This window comes from Corapipo altera, unplaced genomic scaffold (genome assembly GCF_003945725.1).
Source record: "Corapipo altera isolate COAL_440 unplaced genomic scaffold, ASM394572v1 47, whole genome shotgun sequence".
In the NCBI taxonomy this organism is placed as follows: Eukaryota; Metazoa; Chordata; class Aves; order Passeriformes; family Pipridae; genus Corapipo; species Corapipo altera.
The window spans coordinates 5,618,083-5,634,338 of NW_020884897.1; the positions used below are offsets into that span (position 1 = coordinate 5,618,083).

General features: G+C 40.0%; 1 protein-coding gene across 2 annotated transcripts in view; it reads left to right on the plus strand.

Annotated features, from left to right (window-relative positions):
• The window catches only part of ADARB2 (adenosine deaminase, RNA specific B2 (inactive)), a 306,308-nt gene that overhangs the window by 278,525 nt on the left and 11,527 nt on the right, over positions 1-16,256 (plus strand). For both annotated transcript variants that reach the window (XM_027648539.1, XM_027648540.1), the window contains exon 7: positions 6,502-6,670. In XM_027648539.1, the coding sequence (XP_027504340.1) occupies positions 6,502-6,670 (169 nt within the window). The remainder of the gene's footprint in view (positions 1-6,501; positions 6,671-16,256) is intronic.

A 16,256-nucleotide genomic window follows, 5' to 3' on the forward strand; every position in this document is an offset into this window, starting at 1 on the left:
CTGATTTTAGATGAGAGGAGCAATTAGTAATTAAAAATAATCATCTTGAAGTGTTTGAGTTGCACTTTCCTTGATTGCCACATGCACAGAATCTTAATTCCGCTGATAAATCTTCTACTTTTGGCTTCAACATACTAATGCTTTTCTACTCCAGAGCAGGCTGGAGTCCACAGCCTGGATTTGTGGGTGGCATGAAGGTTCTTGCTGGTGCCTGACCCAGTATGCTCATTCCTCCTTGCCTGGAACAGTTATAAATAACTCATATGAAGCTGTGCATGACTTTGCTGCCAACACGTGCTTTTAATGTGAATTTTAACTAGTTACTCATGTTTGAATCCCAGGATTCCTCAAAGACAGACATTATAGAAAACCTATTTGTAGGGTACATGTTTTGAGCTATTTCTTAGATTTTTTTTTTGTCCCCTGAAGGGATTAAAGCTTGCTGGGAGTCCAGGGCTTACTTAGAAGTTAGTCCAGTGGTAAAATGGGTTTCATGTGTTAAAGTGTCATTCTCTGTTCTAGCAGTTAACTCAATAAAGGTATTTTGGCATTTCTCCCTAGGATGAGCTTTCAATACATTTCATATTAGTCGACAAAATAATAAAAATTTACTGTAAATTGCTGTATCATCTGAACAGATGAAATTTTGCCCCTCAGTGATCATATATGGAAGTATTTTGATGGACCAAAATGAAGAGTTTTCATAAAAAACACCACTGACATACTTTAACATGTTGGAATAGCATTCTTACACCTTCCTACAGTTACTGTCTCTAACACCACAGTTCAATCCAAAAATCATAATTTAATTAATAGGTACTTAAAACAGATGAGGATAAATAATGCAGTCATTTCCTTTATGTTCTTCTGGATTCAAACCTCAAATTTTTCCCTTCATTGGTTCTTCTGGATTAAATGCCACATATTGATAACCTATCTATGGAAAAATTGCTTTTACTTTTACATCTTGTTAGTACATCACTTGAAACTATTGGCAGATGAAAAATTATGAAAGAAGTAGAAAGAGTGAAAATTGTTATTTGAAGATTAGGAATAGATTGAAGATAAAGAGAAAGAATAATATGCCGAAGGTAACATCATTTATCAGATGGCAGATTTTATCAAGGTAAGAACTGCTGTCAAAAGACAGTATTTCAGCAAGGAAAGATGCAGGAAGGAGAGAAAAGGTAAGGAGGTTCAATTTCAATTGTTAATTTCGGTTCAAAAAATTACAGGTGTCCCAGGTTTTGTAACATTCTCAGATGAAGTATATATTCAGCATTTGTATTTGTATAGAGGGTCTAATGATAAGGTCCAACACGTCAATCTGAACTGAACTCTGCTACAACATGGTAGGCAGCACATGACTCTGGGAGCAGGCAAATCCCTCCTCGGTCTGCATTCAGATGCAGTAGACCTCATGGCTTATATTTAAAAGTCTCATCTAGACTTCAAGGGATTCATCTCAACATAGTTTTAACCCATTTAACCTGTGCAAGACAGGTGCTTGTGTTCCCTCCTGGGAAGGGCACATCCCTGCGCTCACCACAGAGGCAGCTCCGCAGACCCTCAGACAAGGCCACTGCTTTTCCCTGTCCAGCCCTCGGTGTGATGAATCCTACCCTCAGAAGCCACAATTCAGCTTTTTCCTTAAATTCAGACTTCTTTCAGAATACCCCTAAAGTTTCTTGCTTCCAAACCTGGCCCGTGGCATTTTAGGCTGGCTCTGTGCTTGTCACTAAGCACAGCACAGCAGTGATTTATCTGACCAGCCAGCTCTCCCAGCAGAGGAGACACATCCAAAGTGTTTGCTGTGCCATGATTCTCACTTCAACACCTCCAGAAACAGTAATATTGCACATTTATTCAGCACCTGGTTGAGGAGAGTGCATCTCTAATAACCACCAAAATACAAAGGCAGTCAGATGTTAGCATTTTTCTTTCCACCCCTTTATCTCAAACTGCTCTAAGGATGCTTTATAAACCATGCTGAGGAATGGAGGGTCAACCACGGAAAAAAAAATGCAAGATAGGCTGTTTTATTTCTTCCTTCCTGAGGAGAGAACAACCTCCACTGAAGCGGGGAAACAGAAAATGAACATCTGAGGCAGTCATGCAAAATTTCAGACAGAGTGTGATTCTGTTTAATCACCTTCCATTTCCTCTTCACTCTTTAACTAAATAATAAATATGGAGTGGCTTTTTTCATTACCATGTAAGCCATAACTGGTCCTGGAGAAAATACAAAAATAAGGGGTGAGCCTTGAAATCAGTGGGTTTCACTGATTTTAAATACAAGGCACCTGTGTACATTTCTAATCCAATAATTAATAATCCAGCACCTTTTTATCTTAGGAACTCTCAGGAGTAATTTCCACATCTGAGTGTAGCACACATCGTAAATCCACTCCAAATGATTTTTAAATTTGTCCTTTCCAATTCCGACTTGAATTGACATTTTGTTCTGGTTGAAGTGGCATCCACAGACACCTTCTCCCCTGCAATTAGTTGAGATTAAGCAGTTGGAGAACCAGCACAGCAAAGATCAGAAGTGCTTATAGTCACTGATGCTTTGATCGTACTGAACAGCAGAACAGCAGTAGGCTGTAGTTTGTGACTTTAAAATGCATAAATAAATACATTTCTGAGACTGCTTTAAAATTACCCATAGCAGGCTGTGCCAGAAAGTGGACTGCATTTTTTACTGCTGTCATGAAGCTTATGTGCTGGACTCTGTCTGCAGCTTCAGTGCAAAACTCACAGAGCCTCATCTTTTCCTTTGTTCAGTATTTATATCTTCCTGTGCTACTTAACACCACGCTAAAAAAGAACTCAGTGTGTTCCAATTGCGGATCTGGATTTATTTAATCATTGGCAATCTGAAAGTGTTCAGAGCTTTGGGTTATTAGTGTTTTATATAAATGCCACAGATAATCTTTTGGAGCATGCATGCCAACTATCCCAGCGATGTGAGCAGCCTGAGACAGGCGGTACGGCACGAGGTTTTAATCACACCCTATTAGTTGAATTTAATAGCAGCTGAGCAGCTAAAACCCCTTATCAGAACTGTGGAAGTGTATGCTGGGGTGAGTGGACACTGGCCACAGCTCCCTGAATCCTATCAGCCAACGCCCTCTGCTCGGATGCACCTGGGCAGAGCACGCATGACAGGGAGCAAGGTTTGACACATGGCTGAGTTAATATGATAATTCAGAAACTGAGATGATCAGTGCACTTGCACACACTTCCTTGATGCTTTTAAAAACTTTATTGTTCAGGTTTTGGTACTTGCAGGCCAGGCCCGGGATGCTGTAAGAACCACCATACATGGAGTACTTTGGCTTTTATACTTCCTTTGGTCCTGAGGGAAACTGAGAAGACCAGATAGACAAATAAAAAATTAAATAAGCAGATGCCCCCACCAAACTCACAGAAGTCTTTCAGATTCCTCTCCCCAAAAATTTTTGGCTTTAAATTCTCCAAGTGCTCAAAAGTTGTTTGCAGAGCTGCTGCTATTTCTTCTCCTGAACTGGTTCCTCATCTCTATCAGCATATTGTGGGACACGTTGCCCCTCACTTAGGTAACACTTATATAGTGAAATCAAAGTTATGTAAATGATGGGCTGCTCATATTATACTGCAATGGGTAGAATTCCCTAGCAGTTACATGTCCTTTTGCACGTATGTGAAATGTGTGTATATCAATATGGTGAACTGCCCAAAAAAGAGAGTAATCTAGGACATCAAGGCACCTACAGGGGAGGGTCACAGCAGGAGTGAGGAAGTGAGAAGAATGTAGAGAGATGGGAAATGGAGACAGAAAAGTGTAACAAGAGAAAATAATTTTCTTTTAAAAAAATGGAGAAAGAAAGACTAAAAATTCATTTTATCCTGGGGGATTTCCAGCAGGCAGACTCCTGTGGTAGATCTTTACTGAAAGAATAGCATCTGTTTTTCATAAATAGTTGTTGAGCAGTACCTTTAAATGAATTTGCATAAGAAGGAAGCATCATTATCTTCATTATACCTGTGGGAAAGCTTAGGAAAAGAGAACTTATTTGCTTAAAGTCAAACTTTCTACCAGACAAAACAGCAATAGCCTCTTGAGTCACTCTTCACTGCTTCCCTGGCAGAGATCTAGCTCTGCCCTGCCATCGGTTCAGAGGATGTGCAGACAAAGGCAAAGTGGTTGTGTTATACATTTCTCACTCTTGCTCAGCCAGAAGTGATCACTCTCTACTTTTATTGTCCAAATTTCATGCTACCTTTCTCAAGACTCTGTGGCTTAATAATAAAAAATACTGCTCACCACTGTTTCAAGTTTTTAAAAAATGTTTCCCCACAGAGTCCCAAGAAAAATATGGACCAGTTCCCAGACAGCTAATTCTGTCCAAAGAGCATCCTCTGAATGATACTGCAGTAAGCACCCCAGACAAGAGGGATGTAGAAAGGATCAACACACATGGCCATGAAAGTGGTTTCCTGACAGTGTTGGCACAACCAGGAATTTTGAGAGTAGAGGGATCTAAGACATTTGTGAGACTTTGGCATTTTTGCTTACTGATTTTTTTATTTGCCCATTGGTTCTTCCCAGTTTACCTCATAACTGAAGTTTGAAAATCCACAATACTCCAAGTCTTGTGGTTACTGCAGTGCCTCAAGTTTGTGAGGTGCTCTCTGACAGCTGGGCACAAGGACCCTCCACATCCCCTACTGGGACATGGCTGCTGATGGAGATGGCAGTGCAACAACAACTCTTCCTCAAACTCAGATCCTGTAGCAGCACAAACAAACCCTACAGTATCTGCAAATATTTTGGAAATGATGGAGCCTGAGTTTAGGTGGAAAGCAGTTTGGGCCATGGCCAAACAATCTATTTGATATCTGGTCCAGCCCCCTACTGGCATGCACACCCCCATCTTAAATTTTAAAAAATCAGGAAGGAAGTGAAGAGGCAATGATCAACTGGTGGGGGCCCTGCTGCCCGTCTGCTGGCAGGTCACAGCTGACTCTGCTGTTCTACATGTGTTTGCTGCCTCTGCTAATCCCAACAGGTTGAAGCAATTTATTTTTCCATTCCCTTTTTGCAAACCATCCATTGGCAGCAGCCAAAGTCAATCCATTGCTTCCATCAGAGCTCACAGCACAGACAATAGCCATACAAAGCAAAGACAGTACAAAGATGACAGAGGGAAGGAGTGGGTGGCTGGGGATCATGCACAGAGCCAGCTGCTCATGGCCAGAGGTTCCATCAGCCCCCTCTGACACACTGGTGTTACTCAGTGCCAGGAATGCAGGCAGCCCCGTGGGCCACCGAGGACTGAGGAGCATCACCTTTGGCTGAGGAGCATCACCTTCACAAGCAGAAACTTTCTGATACAGCTGAGGGGGAAGGCATGGAAAAATTCACTGGATAGTTGGAAATATGGGCAAAAGCAGGTCTGTAGAAGCAGATCTCCTTTTCCTTAAACACACAGAAAAGGCCATCATGTACTGTGTTTCATTATTTTCCTTTGGGCTAGAGGGAAACTGAAAGGTCTGCTTCAGGGAGAAGTTGTCCTCCAGTGAAACCCTCTGAGGCTAAGGTGGTGAGCAGACCCACTGGATTTCCTCACTGCATTGCTGTTCTCTTGAAACCCAAATACCCAGGAGTAAAGTAGCAGTGTAAGGAGGGTAAGAGTGATTTTGATAATGAACTTCAGGTTTTCTCTTTCCATAAAAATGAAGGTGAAGTGCTTTTGAAATGTCATTATCTTCTGTACTTACTGCATATCTGCAGGACTCAGTTCCTTGCAGAGCAGGACAAGTGCATAAGCTGCCCTGTGACATCCCAGAGGCAGCTGCCTTGCACTCAAATATATATCACTGAAGTGATAAAAGGTATGACACAAGGCAGGAGGGTACATCATTTCAGGTAGACTGCAGAAGGTATTTCAACGAGCATTGAATAACTAGCAAGTTTTGATTTGCTTTTGATCCAGAGTATAAGCCTTTAGCTTTTCAGAATTTTCAAAGAAATTTCCTGATAAAAAATCAAAACCTCAGTTCTGAAATTATTCAGGAAATGTCACTGATTATCGCAGTGGAGTATTGGGCTGGTCGGTATCATGCAGCTGAGTCTTTCATGACACTCATTGAACCAAGCTTTTCCAAATATTACCCCATCACAGATCACTCCTAAACCAAGAAATTGTACTGATTCTTTAAAAAACAAAGCTTCTCTGTTCTTTTTAAACATATAAGGGAAATAGAAGGGGAATGTGAGCTCTGCGTGTGCTGTGTGTAAGTTTTAACTGATGTGAAAAGACAACCATGCTAGGGAGCACCTTCTTTTCTGCACTGTGCTGCTTTCATGGGCCGTAATCTCATCTAATTTTGCATCCAATTTAAAGGACATCCACAAGTGGTTCTGCAAATGCAAGCTATGGCATGAACACAGTCTCTCAGGTTCTCTCTGAAAAAACATTTAATTATTGTCACTCCTGTGTTTATTTTGCCCAGTGAACAGCAGCAAGCACATAGTGAGAAAATACCGTGGGCACCTCCGAACAAAGATCGAGTCTGGGGAAGGAACCATACCTGTCCGATGTCACAACACAGCTCAGACGTGGGACGGGGTGTTGCTGGGAGAGCAGCTCATCACCATGTCCTGTACAGACAAAATCGCCAGGTACGTGACACATATACAAAAGTCTTTACATGTGGAAATGAAGTTTGGTGCCAAAGAGGACTGTGGAGACTGGTGGGGAATATCTAGCAGGTGCTGACAAGCCCTGTGGAAACAAAAACCTCCTTTGTATGCAAAAACAGACCATATAAACAGGACGGAATGTAAATAGGACATTTTCCCAAATTCTCTGTGGGTCGTTAGTCGCTTATTACAGTGTGACAAAAATATAAACTGTCTTTGCAGCTTTTTTTTGCCAATAGAATTTCACTGTGCAAATAAAATACGTCCAACTCTGCTGTTCTTGGATCATTTACCCCAAAACTTGCAAACCAACCATCACACAGATAAACGTAGCTCGTTTGTACCCAATTGGATAAAGTGTCCTAAAAGCTGCTAGGAATATTCCTATTATTTCAAATGTCATTGCAGAACTCTCATGTCACAGCCCCCTCTGCGAGTTTCTGTTCTGTCCTGTAAATACAACACATATTTATGTAGAATAATTTCCATACAATAAATATGTCATAATTATTCCATGGTGGGACATAAAATGTAGACACATTCACCATTGTCAGTTTAGGATGTTAGCTAATGGTAAATGATGGCTATCATAAACCGAAATAAAAGTGTGTGCTCCTGGATGCTTACTTATTGCACTATTAGTATATATCTATACATGCATGTATACTTATGCTCATAATTATATACATATTAAGTGCAGTAGCCATAGATGTTTACACGATCTACATGTAAAATATATCAAGTTATAGCTATAAAAATGTAAATGCTATGATCAAATGCTCTGCTGAAATATCACACCTAAGAATTCAGTTAAATCATATCAGCCAAGAAATTGGTCCAATTACTAAAGGCCAATATAAACATAATCTTTAAAAAAAGTATAAATCTTTTGTTTAATGCAAATGCATAAATTCTACTCTTTGCTTTAACTGGATGACCTACTCTGAAGCTAAATTAGTCTGTCGGCTTAGCAATGCCTGCCATTTTGGCATAAAAAGGTAGGAGCAAACCAGCAAATGGAAATACTACCACAATCACAAAATCCACCCTCTGCTAAGTGTAATCATCACAACTGTTATGTTTAAATGAAGGATAAAGAGCTACTTCTGCTGTAATGTTTTCATTTATTCATAAGGAGATAACAGGAAACTCAAACTGTATTCAGTGGATGTCCTGCACTGGATTTAAGTGCAGCTGGGTTTTCCAAATTCAGAATCATATGGACTCAAAAAAACTAAACAAATTTAAGTTCAAGAACAGAAATACTGCACTCTCTGTGGTTTTGAATTACATTAGCTAGTGAATTATATATGAGCTTTGCAAACACTAATACATTTGCTATTGATGGGGATGGTGACAATAATGCACAGTCTCAGGAGCTGGGTTTTCTCCAAGCACAGCTGTTAAGAACTTTCAGTGAATCCTTTCCTTGTTGCCACACATCTAAACAGTATTAAAGCTGTGAAGAAAAAAAGGATCTGCCACAGAGATTTTGCAAGATAAAAAAAAATCCAGCTCTCATCATTAATATTATTATTTCATAATTGTACACATTATTGCAATTTTTATTATTTATTTGCACTGTAATTTAAATGAGCTTGGATTTATCTTAAACCAAAAGATTTATTACTATTCCACGCTTCTAACAGCAAATGTTTACTCTCACCAGTAAGGGCCAGTTAAAAAGAGGCTGAGAAGAGGGGATATACCATCTGCATTATACTTTATCCCAAATTTCAGTTTACCACATTAAATGCCATCTATGATAATTTTTTATCCTTAGTATCCTCACCTGTAAGGGGGAGAAATCAAAAATTTCTTCACTTGGTCTTTGTATCAGCACATACAGGACTGTTTTCTGCCTTCTTTACCTCTGGTAATAGAAAGTGCAGGCAGGAAAGGAGTTCAATGGACAAAGAGATTGCTGTATAAGGACCCTTTTCCCACTCCTGCCCCACTGAGGAGATCAGTAGTTGGTTTCTCTACCACACTTCAGACACCAGATATTTGCCCTACCACGTAGGTAGCTGACTCTTCAAATGTCTGCAGGATGGAGGAATCTGGTTGCACATCATCTGGGCTTGTCTTGCGACGAGAAAAAAAAGAGATCTCTGAAGCTGAAATTCATGTTTGTATAAGTGATATTTGACAAAAAATCTGGCTTGTATACTTTGGATTTTATTACTTGTAAAAGTCCCTCAGGAGCACTCGGCTATTAGAGAATGCTTCCTCTTGAGAATCTAGCCAGTATCTGCTGAAATATACATCATTTTGCATTATTTGCAAAGGACATTGCTATCAGAATATCAAAGACCCAAGAACATAGAGAGTTACTGAGAAAATCGAATAATATTCTATAAATCACATATCTAATAATTTATGTTCTTTCTTGCTCACAGGATAGCTATAATCACAGAGTAGTTTAATCAGATTTATTTGTTATTCAAAGACATTTAGCAATTTTTATTACTATCACCACGAGTTCGAGAGAATTTGATGCTTGATATGCATTATTTGTGTTCTGTGGTTTTGTTGATACAGGCTGGTATCATACCTGTTCTCTCACTGAATTAAAGCACAAACCCTTGTGGCATGAATAGTCATGTTATTTGGCTCAGGCAGGGAATTACAAGGTGAAATTCTGTGGCTGCATTATAAAGGAGGTCAGACTAGATCTTGGTTTCTTCTGGCTTTAAAACCTATGCATTTATATGTGTAAATTTAAATTTTGGGCTCTGTGAATCCCTAAACAACCCTAAGAGAGCGTCAGATTTACACTCACAACTGCTGTGAGCCTCACAGTGCAGCTGAAGTGAGTTCAGCCTCTCAGTGCCATAGAATTTAGTATTAAACCACGTTCTTTAGACCCATATTTCATTAATTACGCTAACACCTTTGACCTCCATTTTCCTCTGTAATGTATACATTTGTGTAAAAGCAGCAATAACATAGGAAAAATAATTTTGAAAATTATTATCTGGGGATAAATTTATGTCATTTAACATTTTCTTGATGCTAATCATAACCTATATTAAAATCTTTATGTCAACAGACACATTACAGCCCTAAGGGAGTTTGTGACAACAAACCCATTCAATGGGCCAAATTAAACCTCCTTTCATCTCCCTCTCTCACACTAAGGATGGATGCAGGATAAGTTCATACCTTGCTTATTAGAAGGTCAGTGCAAGGTTAATGCTGCTGTTGCTGATGAAGTCTCTGCAGTTGCTATTTGAGAGAAGACCAATGTTTGAAGGAAAATTTTCATATGCACAGACATACACACACAGGCATACACACACACAAGCACACACATGTAGGGGGGAAAAATAGACGTCTCTAGAGCTCAGATCCTCTTTGATGATCTAAACAACCTAAACACAATAACCAAACACTAGGAAGCAGCAGCACTACATTCTTTCTCTGATCCTCAGAAACTTTCAGGACTGATTTGTGCACAGGTTTCTACCAGCTTCAGGGGTGGCACTTGCAGCACATCCTGGGGTCTCAGGGACACTGGCTCTCTGTGTACCCTTCAATGACATAGTCTCCAGATACACAAAGCCTGCCCATCTCTGAGCCTCTCCTCCCTGCTGCACAGCCATGCTGGCTTCCCACAGCACACAGTGTGTATTTGTATGCCAGATTTGCAGGTGACAGTTCACACAGTCAAATGACTGCATATATAAAATAATAATTTCCAAATGTCTCCACTTCTTATTCCTAAATCAGAAGAAATATGAAAGACTGGACAAAATATCAAAGAACTTTGCGCTTCTTCTTATTCCATCACCCCTCTTGACTGCTTGTAGATGAAATTCAGAGTCTGTCACAGAGTAGAAAAAACATTTTCCCTTCCATATGCTTTGTGCTCTGACTCAGGGGAACACTGTCTGAGCTTTAGGCTGCTCTCCTTCCACCATGGCTCATCCTCTAGGCCCACCATGCCCTGAGTTTGATAGCACACATCTCCATTCTGTATAAAGTTTCCTGTTCTGTGCTCTTCTATACTCATCAGGTTTATTCATCTTATCACCAGCACCTGGGTCCCTTCTTCTTCCATGCAGAAAACTGGAGAAATTCCCTCTCCCAGTGCCAAGCAACCCAAAACAGCAAGTTGTTCTCCTCTGCGTAGCTGCACAGAAAGGTTTAGTGATTGCCATTGCCTGTGGTTTGGTAGGGAATTGCAGAAGTGCTGGGAGCACACAGACAAGGACATTACAGCCCTCCACAGCACAGCAGACTCATGGCACGAACAGGAATTCCCAGGTCCCACGTCACCACGTCAACTCCACTACCATGTGTGCAAATTATTTTGAGGATCTTGGTGCAAGTATTTAGTGCTAAGAATTAATCTAAAAATTAGTTCTTGTCTGAGTGTGCCAGAGTTCTGCATTGCACTGCTCTTATCCAAACCCTCTTTCTTGATAGACCTTAGCAAGGGGACTGGCAACCTCATGCTATGGTCAGGGCAGAGCACATTCACATTCCCTGGATGTCTAGCTGGTGTATTTACTTTGGAGAGAGGCCAGCTTTCTGTGGAGCAAACTTGCATCTACACACACTAGCAGTGTGTAAACTTATTTGTAAATGCATGAAAAGTGACACTTGTCCTCTTTCAAAAGTCCCCTGACAGCATGCAGGCTGAGGAATGTGCTTTGTGTATTGCAGGATTTGTAGGGAACTATCCTCCCAAACACTGTCTTTATACAGCAGATAAAAGCCAGGATTCAGTGTTTATTTTGTAAGCTCCAGCCTTAAAATTGTTCTCGCACTACCGCTTCTCAAAAGGTCACCTTTAAAAGACTGTGTATTTTCTTGCCACCAGGTTAATGGTCATCCACTTCCTCGTACCACACAAAAAAAAAGTGACATTAAGCCCGGAAGTCAAATAAGACCTTGAACATCTAAATTATACCTCACCTACAAAACAAAACAAACAGCAACAATGGAGCTCCAAACTTTGCCTCACAACATGAGCAGTCTATCCATGTCCCATGGCTAAGATTTGTGGATTATTTGAACCCACAAGCTAGAGAACAGGAAGGAATTTTTCTTGAGAATATGTTCAGAGTATGGCAAGGTAATGTAGCCTTAAGGCACTGTTTCAGGAGTTAGCAGTGGGAGTCTGAAGTAACATTTTGTAAGATGAGTTGAGTACATTAAGCTGTATTTAAATGTAGCATATAAAAATGCAAGACTCGAAGTCAGTGTTAGAAATTGGCATTCTTAGATCTATTCTAGTGTTAGCCTGTCGACCAGAGCCATTGTTAACAGAAGGCTGAGCCTGACAAGGTAACTCTTAAGAAAAGCTACTTCAAAGGCTGCATATTAATGCAAATGAAAATCAATTAACACAGCTAGATCTTCAATTAGAGATGATTTGTGCCCATAGTTTGTAATTTTCTCTCTTAACCCCTTTCTGTGTGAGTGAGAGTTCAATTTCAATCTTTCACCACAAGGTGTGTTCCAGAAAACATATATAAACCACCCACTGTTAAAATACAGATCAAAAACTAATGCACTAGTTCCAGTTTCCAAACCAATAATAGCTAAATGGTCATATAAATAGGAACACCACAGGTGTTCTGCTGAGCACAGGCCACCCTGAATAACAATTTATGTTGTGTGAAGCATAGCTGGAAATATTGGTAATAGAAACTGTGGTACAGGAGGTTAACAACACACCAAGTGGATAAGACTTAAAGCTCTTAATAATGACCAAAAAAAAAAAAGTATTTTATAAAAAACCTTAACAAAATAAGTTTTGAAATTCATCAGTAGTGCTTTTTAATGGGCAAGGTTTCCAAAGGTCCCAAGGAAACACTTCAGCTGGACACAGTTCCCTGAGATGTTTTGAAGACTTCTGTGAATTTCTCCACATCCATTTTAAAGGGATTCGAGGGCAGGAGCATGTCAGCTTTCAGCTCTGAATAACTCTACGTACAAACCAATGCTAGAAACACCACCAAAGGGACTCCATGTGTCACACCATGTCTCAGCAATGGGCAAGGAAACACATGCTGACCTGAGGAAGGCTGCAGCCCTCTGCACCCCCACCGGTTTTCCTCCAAACCCCCTCCTCAATAATTTTATCATCCATATTTCTGTTGATCCCAGGGAGGGGGCGTAGACAGATTCAGCATGTGGAGGCTGTGCTGTGGTCCTGGCGTGGGGGCACATTTCCCTGCACACCTCACTGGTGGTCCCGAGCTGTCAGGAACATGAGAGCTGGGAGGGGCTTCTATGGGGTCTCACCCCCTGCCCGCTCCGCGTCCAGGATTTGGGGAGCACGGCATTTAATTAAAGAAAGGCAGCTTGCTCTGGGACACCTCCCAGTTTGTCCCTGGCATTTCTGTGATTGACAAACAGGCAAAAATATATTTATTCAAGGATTATCTATATTGAAAACTGGACGCAGGATTTTGTCTTTGTAAACAGTGCTGTAATATCTGCTGTTTGAACAAAAGGAAGGCTATACTTTCCTTCCACTTAAAGCACAAAAAGCTCTCCTATTTGAGTGAAAAGGGAAGACATTCTGTTTTATTGATCCAGTTTGCTGAAGATTTGGGGTTTTTTTAATAAGATCTGTGACTAAGGGAGCACTGGGTTGATTTTCACTTTATTGGAAAGGTTATTACAAAGTACATAGCATATAAGTTATTAGAGATGTGTGTCCTTGAAAACAGCCCTTAAAATCTTGAACAATTAGGAAAATTCAAAATGATCCAGCATATTTCCTCATAGCGAGAAAAGTCACTTTGATATATTGAGGACCCAAAATGTAACACTGCATTGCTTTGAATAATAATTTTATTTTGAAAAGCCACATTTGAAGAGAGTACTTTGTCACAGATGGGAACACAGCTACTTTCATGGACCTAAATTAGACTACAGAGAAATAACTCCTTCAAAATTAATACCCTTATTGATAGTTTCATTGTTGCTCAGATGGACCTTTCTCTATCATCTACCTATAAAAAATCCCATAGCTGTTCATATATCAAAGGACCAAGTCAGTATATCAGTGTGTTGGTCAAGGGATGAACAATATAAAGGATTATAAAAGACGTTCCCCCAAATATTTGTCAGTAAAATCTATTGTTTACGCACAATACTGAACTGGCTGCCCTCCAAGGTAGGCCTTTTTATCCACAGAACAGCAGCAGAATGATAAACTGAAAATTTCCCCCATCATTAATGTGCTTTTACTGTGCTCTGATGGACAACAGCAGCAGCGCCAGGGTCTGGTCTTGGCCAGCTCAGCACAGGATCTCACCTTTCCTAGAACTTGTGCTGACTTAGTGGGACTCACACATGCTCAGGTCTGCTTTCCAGAGAGAAGGAACTATCTAAACACTTTGACAAACCTGGGCTAGATTTGGAAGCAAAGCTCTTTCTCTGCTTCTTCATCCCTTTTCTCTGACTGGATGCTGCTAAACCAGCACTGTGTTGAACTGAGAAGTGGCCACTGTACAGGTGGCCATCATCCTCATCCCCTTTCACACCACCACCATGCTGATGCTGGACATCAGCCTTGGCATGGCTCAAGAAGACCCAACAAGCAGTCCCTACCAAGTATTGCCTTCTCACTGTCAGCACATTTCCTGATTTCTCTGTCCTTCCAACCTTGGGATGGTGTCTGGTGTTGGGACGGTCTCTTTGTGCACCACATTCTACCCATCAGGTATGACTTGCTTTTGTGCCCTGAAGTCTTTGTTAAATTTCTTCTTCCTCATTTTTTTAGTCTGGTTTCTCTGTCCAGTTTATCTTGGAGTCAAACTTATACCCTGGAGTCAAAACCCACTGTGTGTGATACAGAAGCTTCATCACCCCCTGCACCTGCCTGTGCCTTCTTTTGGAATGGGAAAACAGAATTGTCTCAAGGAACAACTATTTTGTCCAGAAGCCATGAACTCTTGCAGACTTCAGCAAATCATGCTGTCTTTCTGCCCTGATTCCTCAGGGCTTAAAAATGAGGCTTTACCTTACAGCAGCACCACAAGGATTAATTCATGTTTATGGAATGCTTTCAGTACATAGTGGGTGACCTGATCATGCTTATATTATGATTTCCAACAATGTAATTCCATTGGCATTTGAATGGCTTTTTACACTAGGATGAATATGCCCAGAATTAGGCAAAGAAATATGTCTAAAGAAAAAGCAGGTTCCTTGTGAAGAATTTAAATTAAATAATCATTATTACCTTCTAATTTATAATCTGAACACAGTCCCTTATTTTGGTAAATAAAGCTCAGATGATTTCTTGTGATTTGCATATTGCTAAAATCCCAATATTGTTGAACATATGTTGTTTTTCTGTTTAGCTGCTTCTTTTCTCTCCTTCAATCCAACATGCAAGGCTTTTTTTAAGAAAATGTCAAATGTGTAAAACAACACTGATATCTTACAAGTTTCCATCTGGACAAAGATATATGTCTAATTTTTTTACTCTCCTTAGACACTGGTTGGAGGCATAGTACTGTTAGCTGAATTTAACTCTTTCTTAAGCTTGCATTATTAATTTTGCATCATGATAAGATATTTATTCAAAGAGGCAGCTAGTTCTTTCTTTTAAAAGTGATGTTATTGCAGAAATGACCACACTTTTTTTCCCCAAAATGAAGTTATGCAAATCTGATCGACTAAAGTAAATGTTTCATAAAACCAATGACTGTTTAAATTGTGGGACTAAATTGTTTGTATATAAATATTACCTTTTATATTTCATTTGAGTTTTATGTAGATGAACACATTACTTTAATGGCCTGCATTTACAGAGGGAGACAGTGAGAGTCTGACTCTGAAATCCTCAGCAGCCAGATGGCTGCCTTTTCTTGCATGAGATTAAAAGATGTTTCTCATTCACAGCCCTGCTTCAGAGGCAAATTAATATAGCCAGCTAAATTGCTTGTGTTTTTGGAATAAAATTTAAAGAGAACTTTTTAAAGCAATTGGTGTCACAGGTTCCTAGAGCAGATTGCTCTCCAGGTACAGCATGCTGGTTTTAAACATTCAGTAATTAATGGAAAGTATTCTGTGTTAATTGACTGCTTCAGGAAAGGGAAATATAATGACTCCTTATTAATCATGAAAAGAGACATACAGCACGGAGGCACTGCAATAATTGCACTAACGGTTGAGAAATGTTAATTAATGAAAAGAACAATGATGTAAGAAATTAGCACCATAATGCTTGCTGCTGATGGAGATTCTGCTTTAAACACATTATTTAGCATGGCAGCCACTGGATGATGCCTTAAAAGCAGGCAGCTCATACCCTTTCCTTCAGTCAGCTACGGAGTTCCAAATGTTGCCCATGTTTTGGTTTTTAATGAGCCAAAATACACTCTCCAGAACTACATTTTCTGAAGCATTTTCAGTTTGAACTCCTGAACTCAAAACTATTCAAACAGATTGACTGTTTTTGACTTACATAAAAATATTATCGAGTGTAAGAGAACATGTTAGCATTTGTGTGGTGGGGAAAAACTTCTTAGATGGGCTGAGCTGAATAGGCTTTCCAAGAAGATAACTGCAAAATGACTTCTTTCCCCTTTTT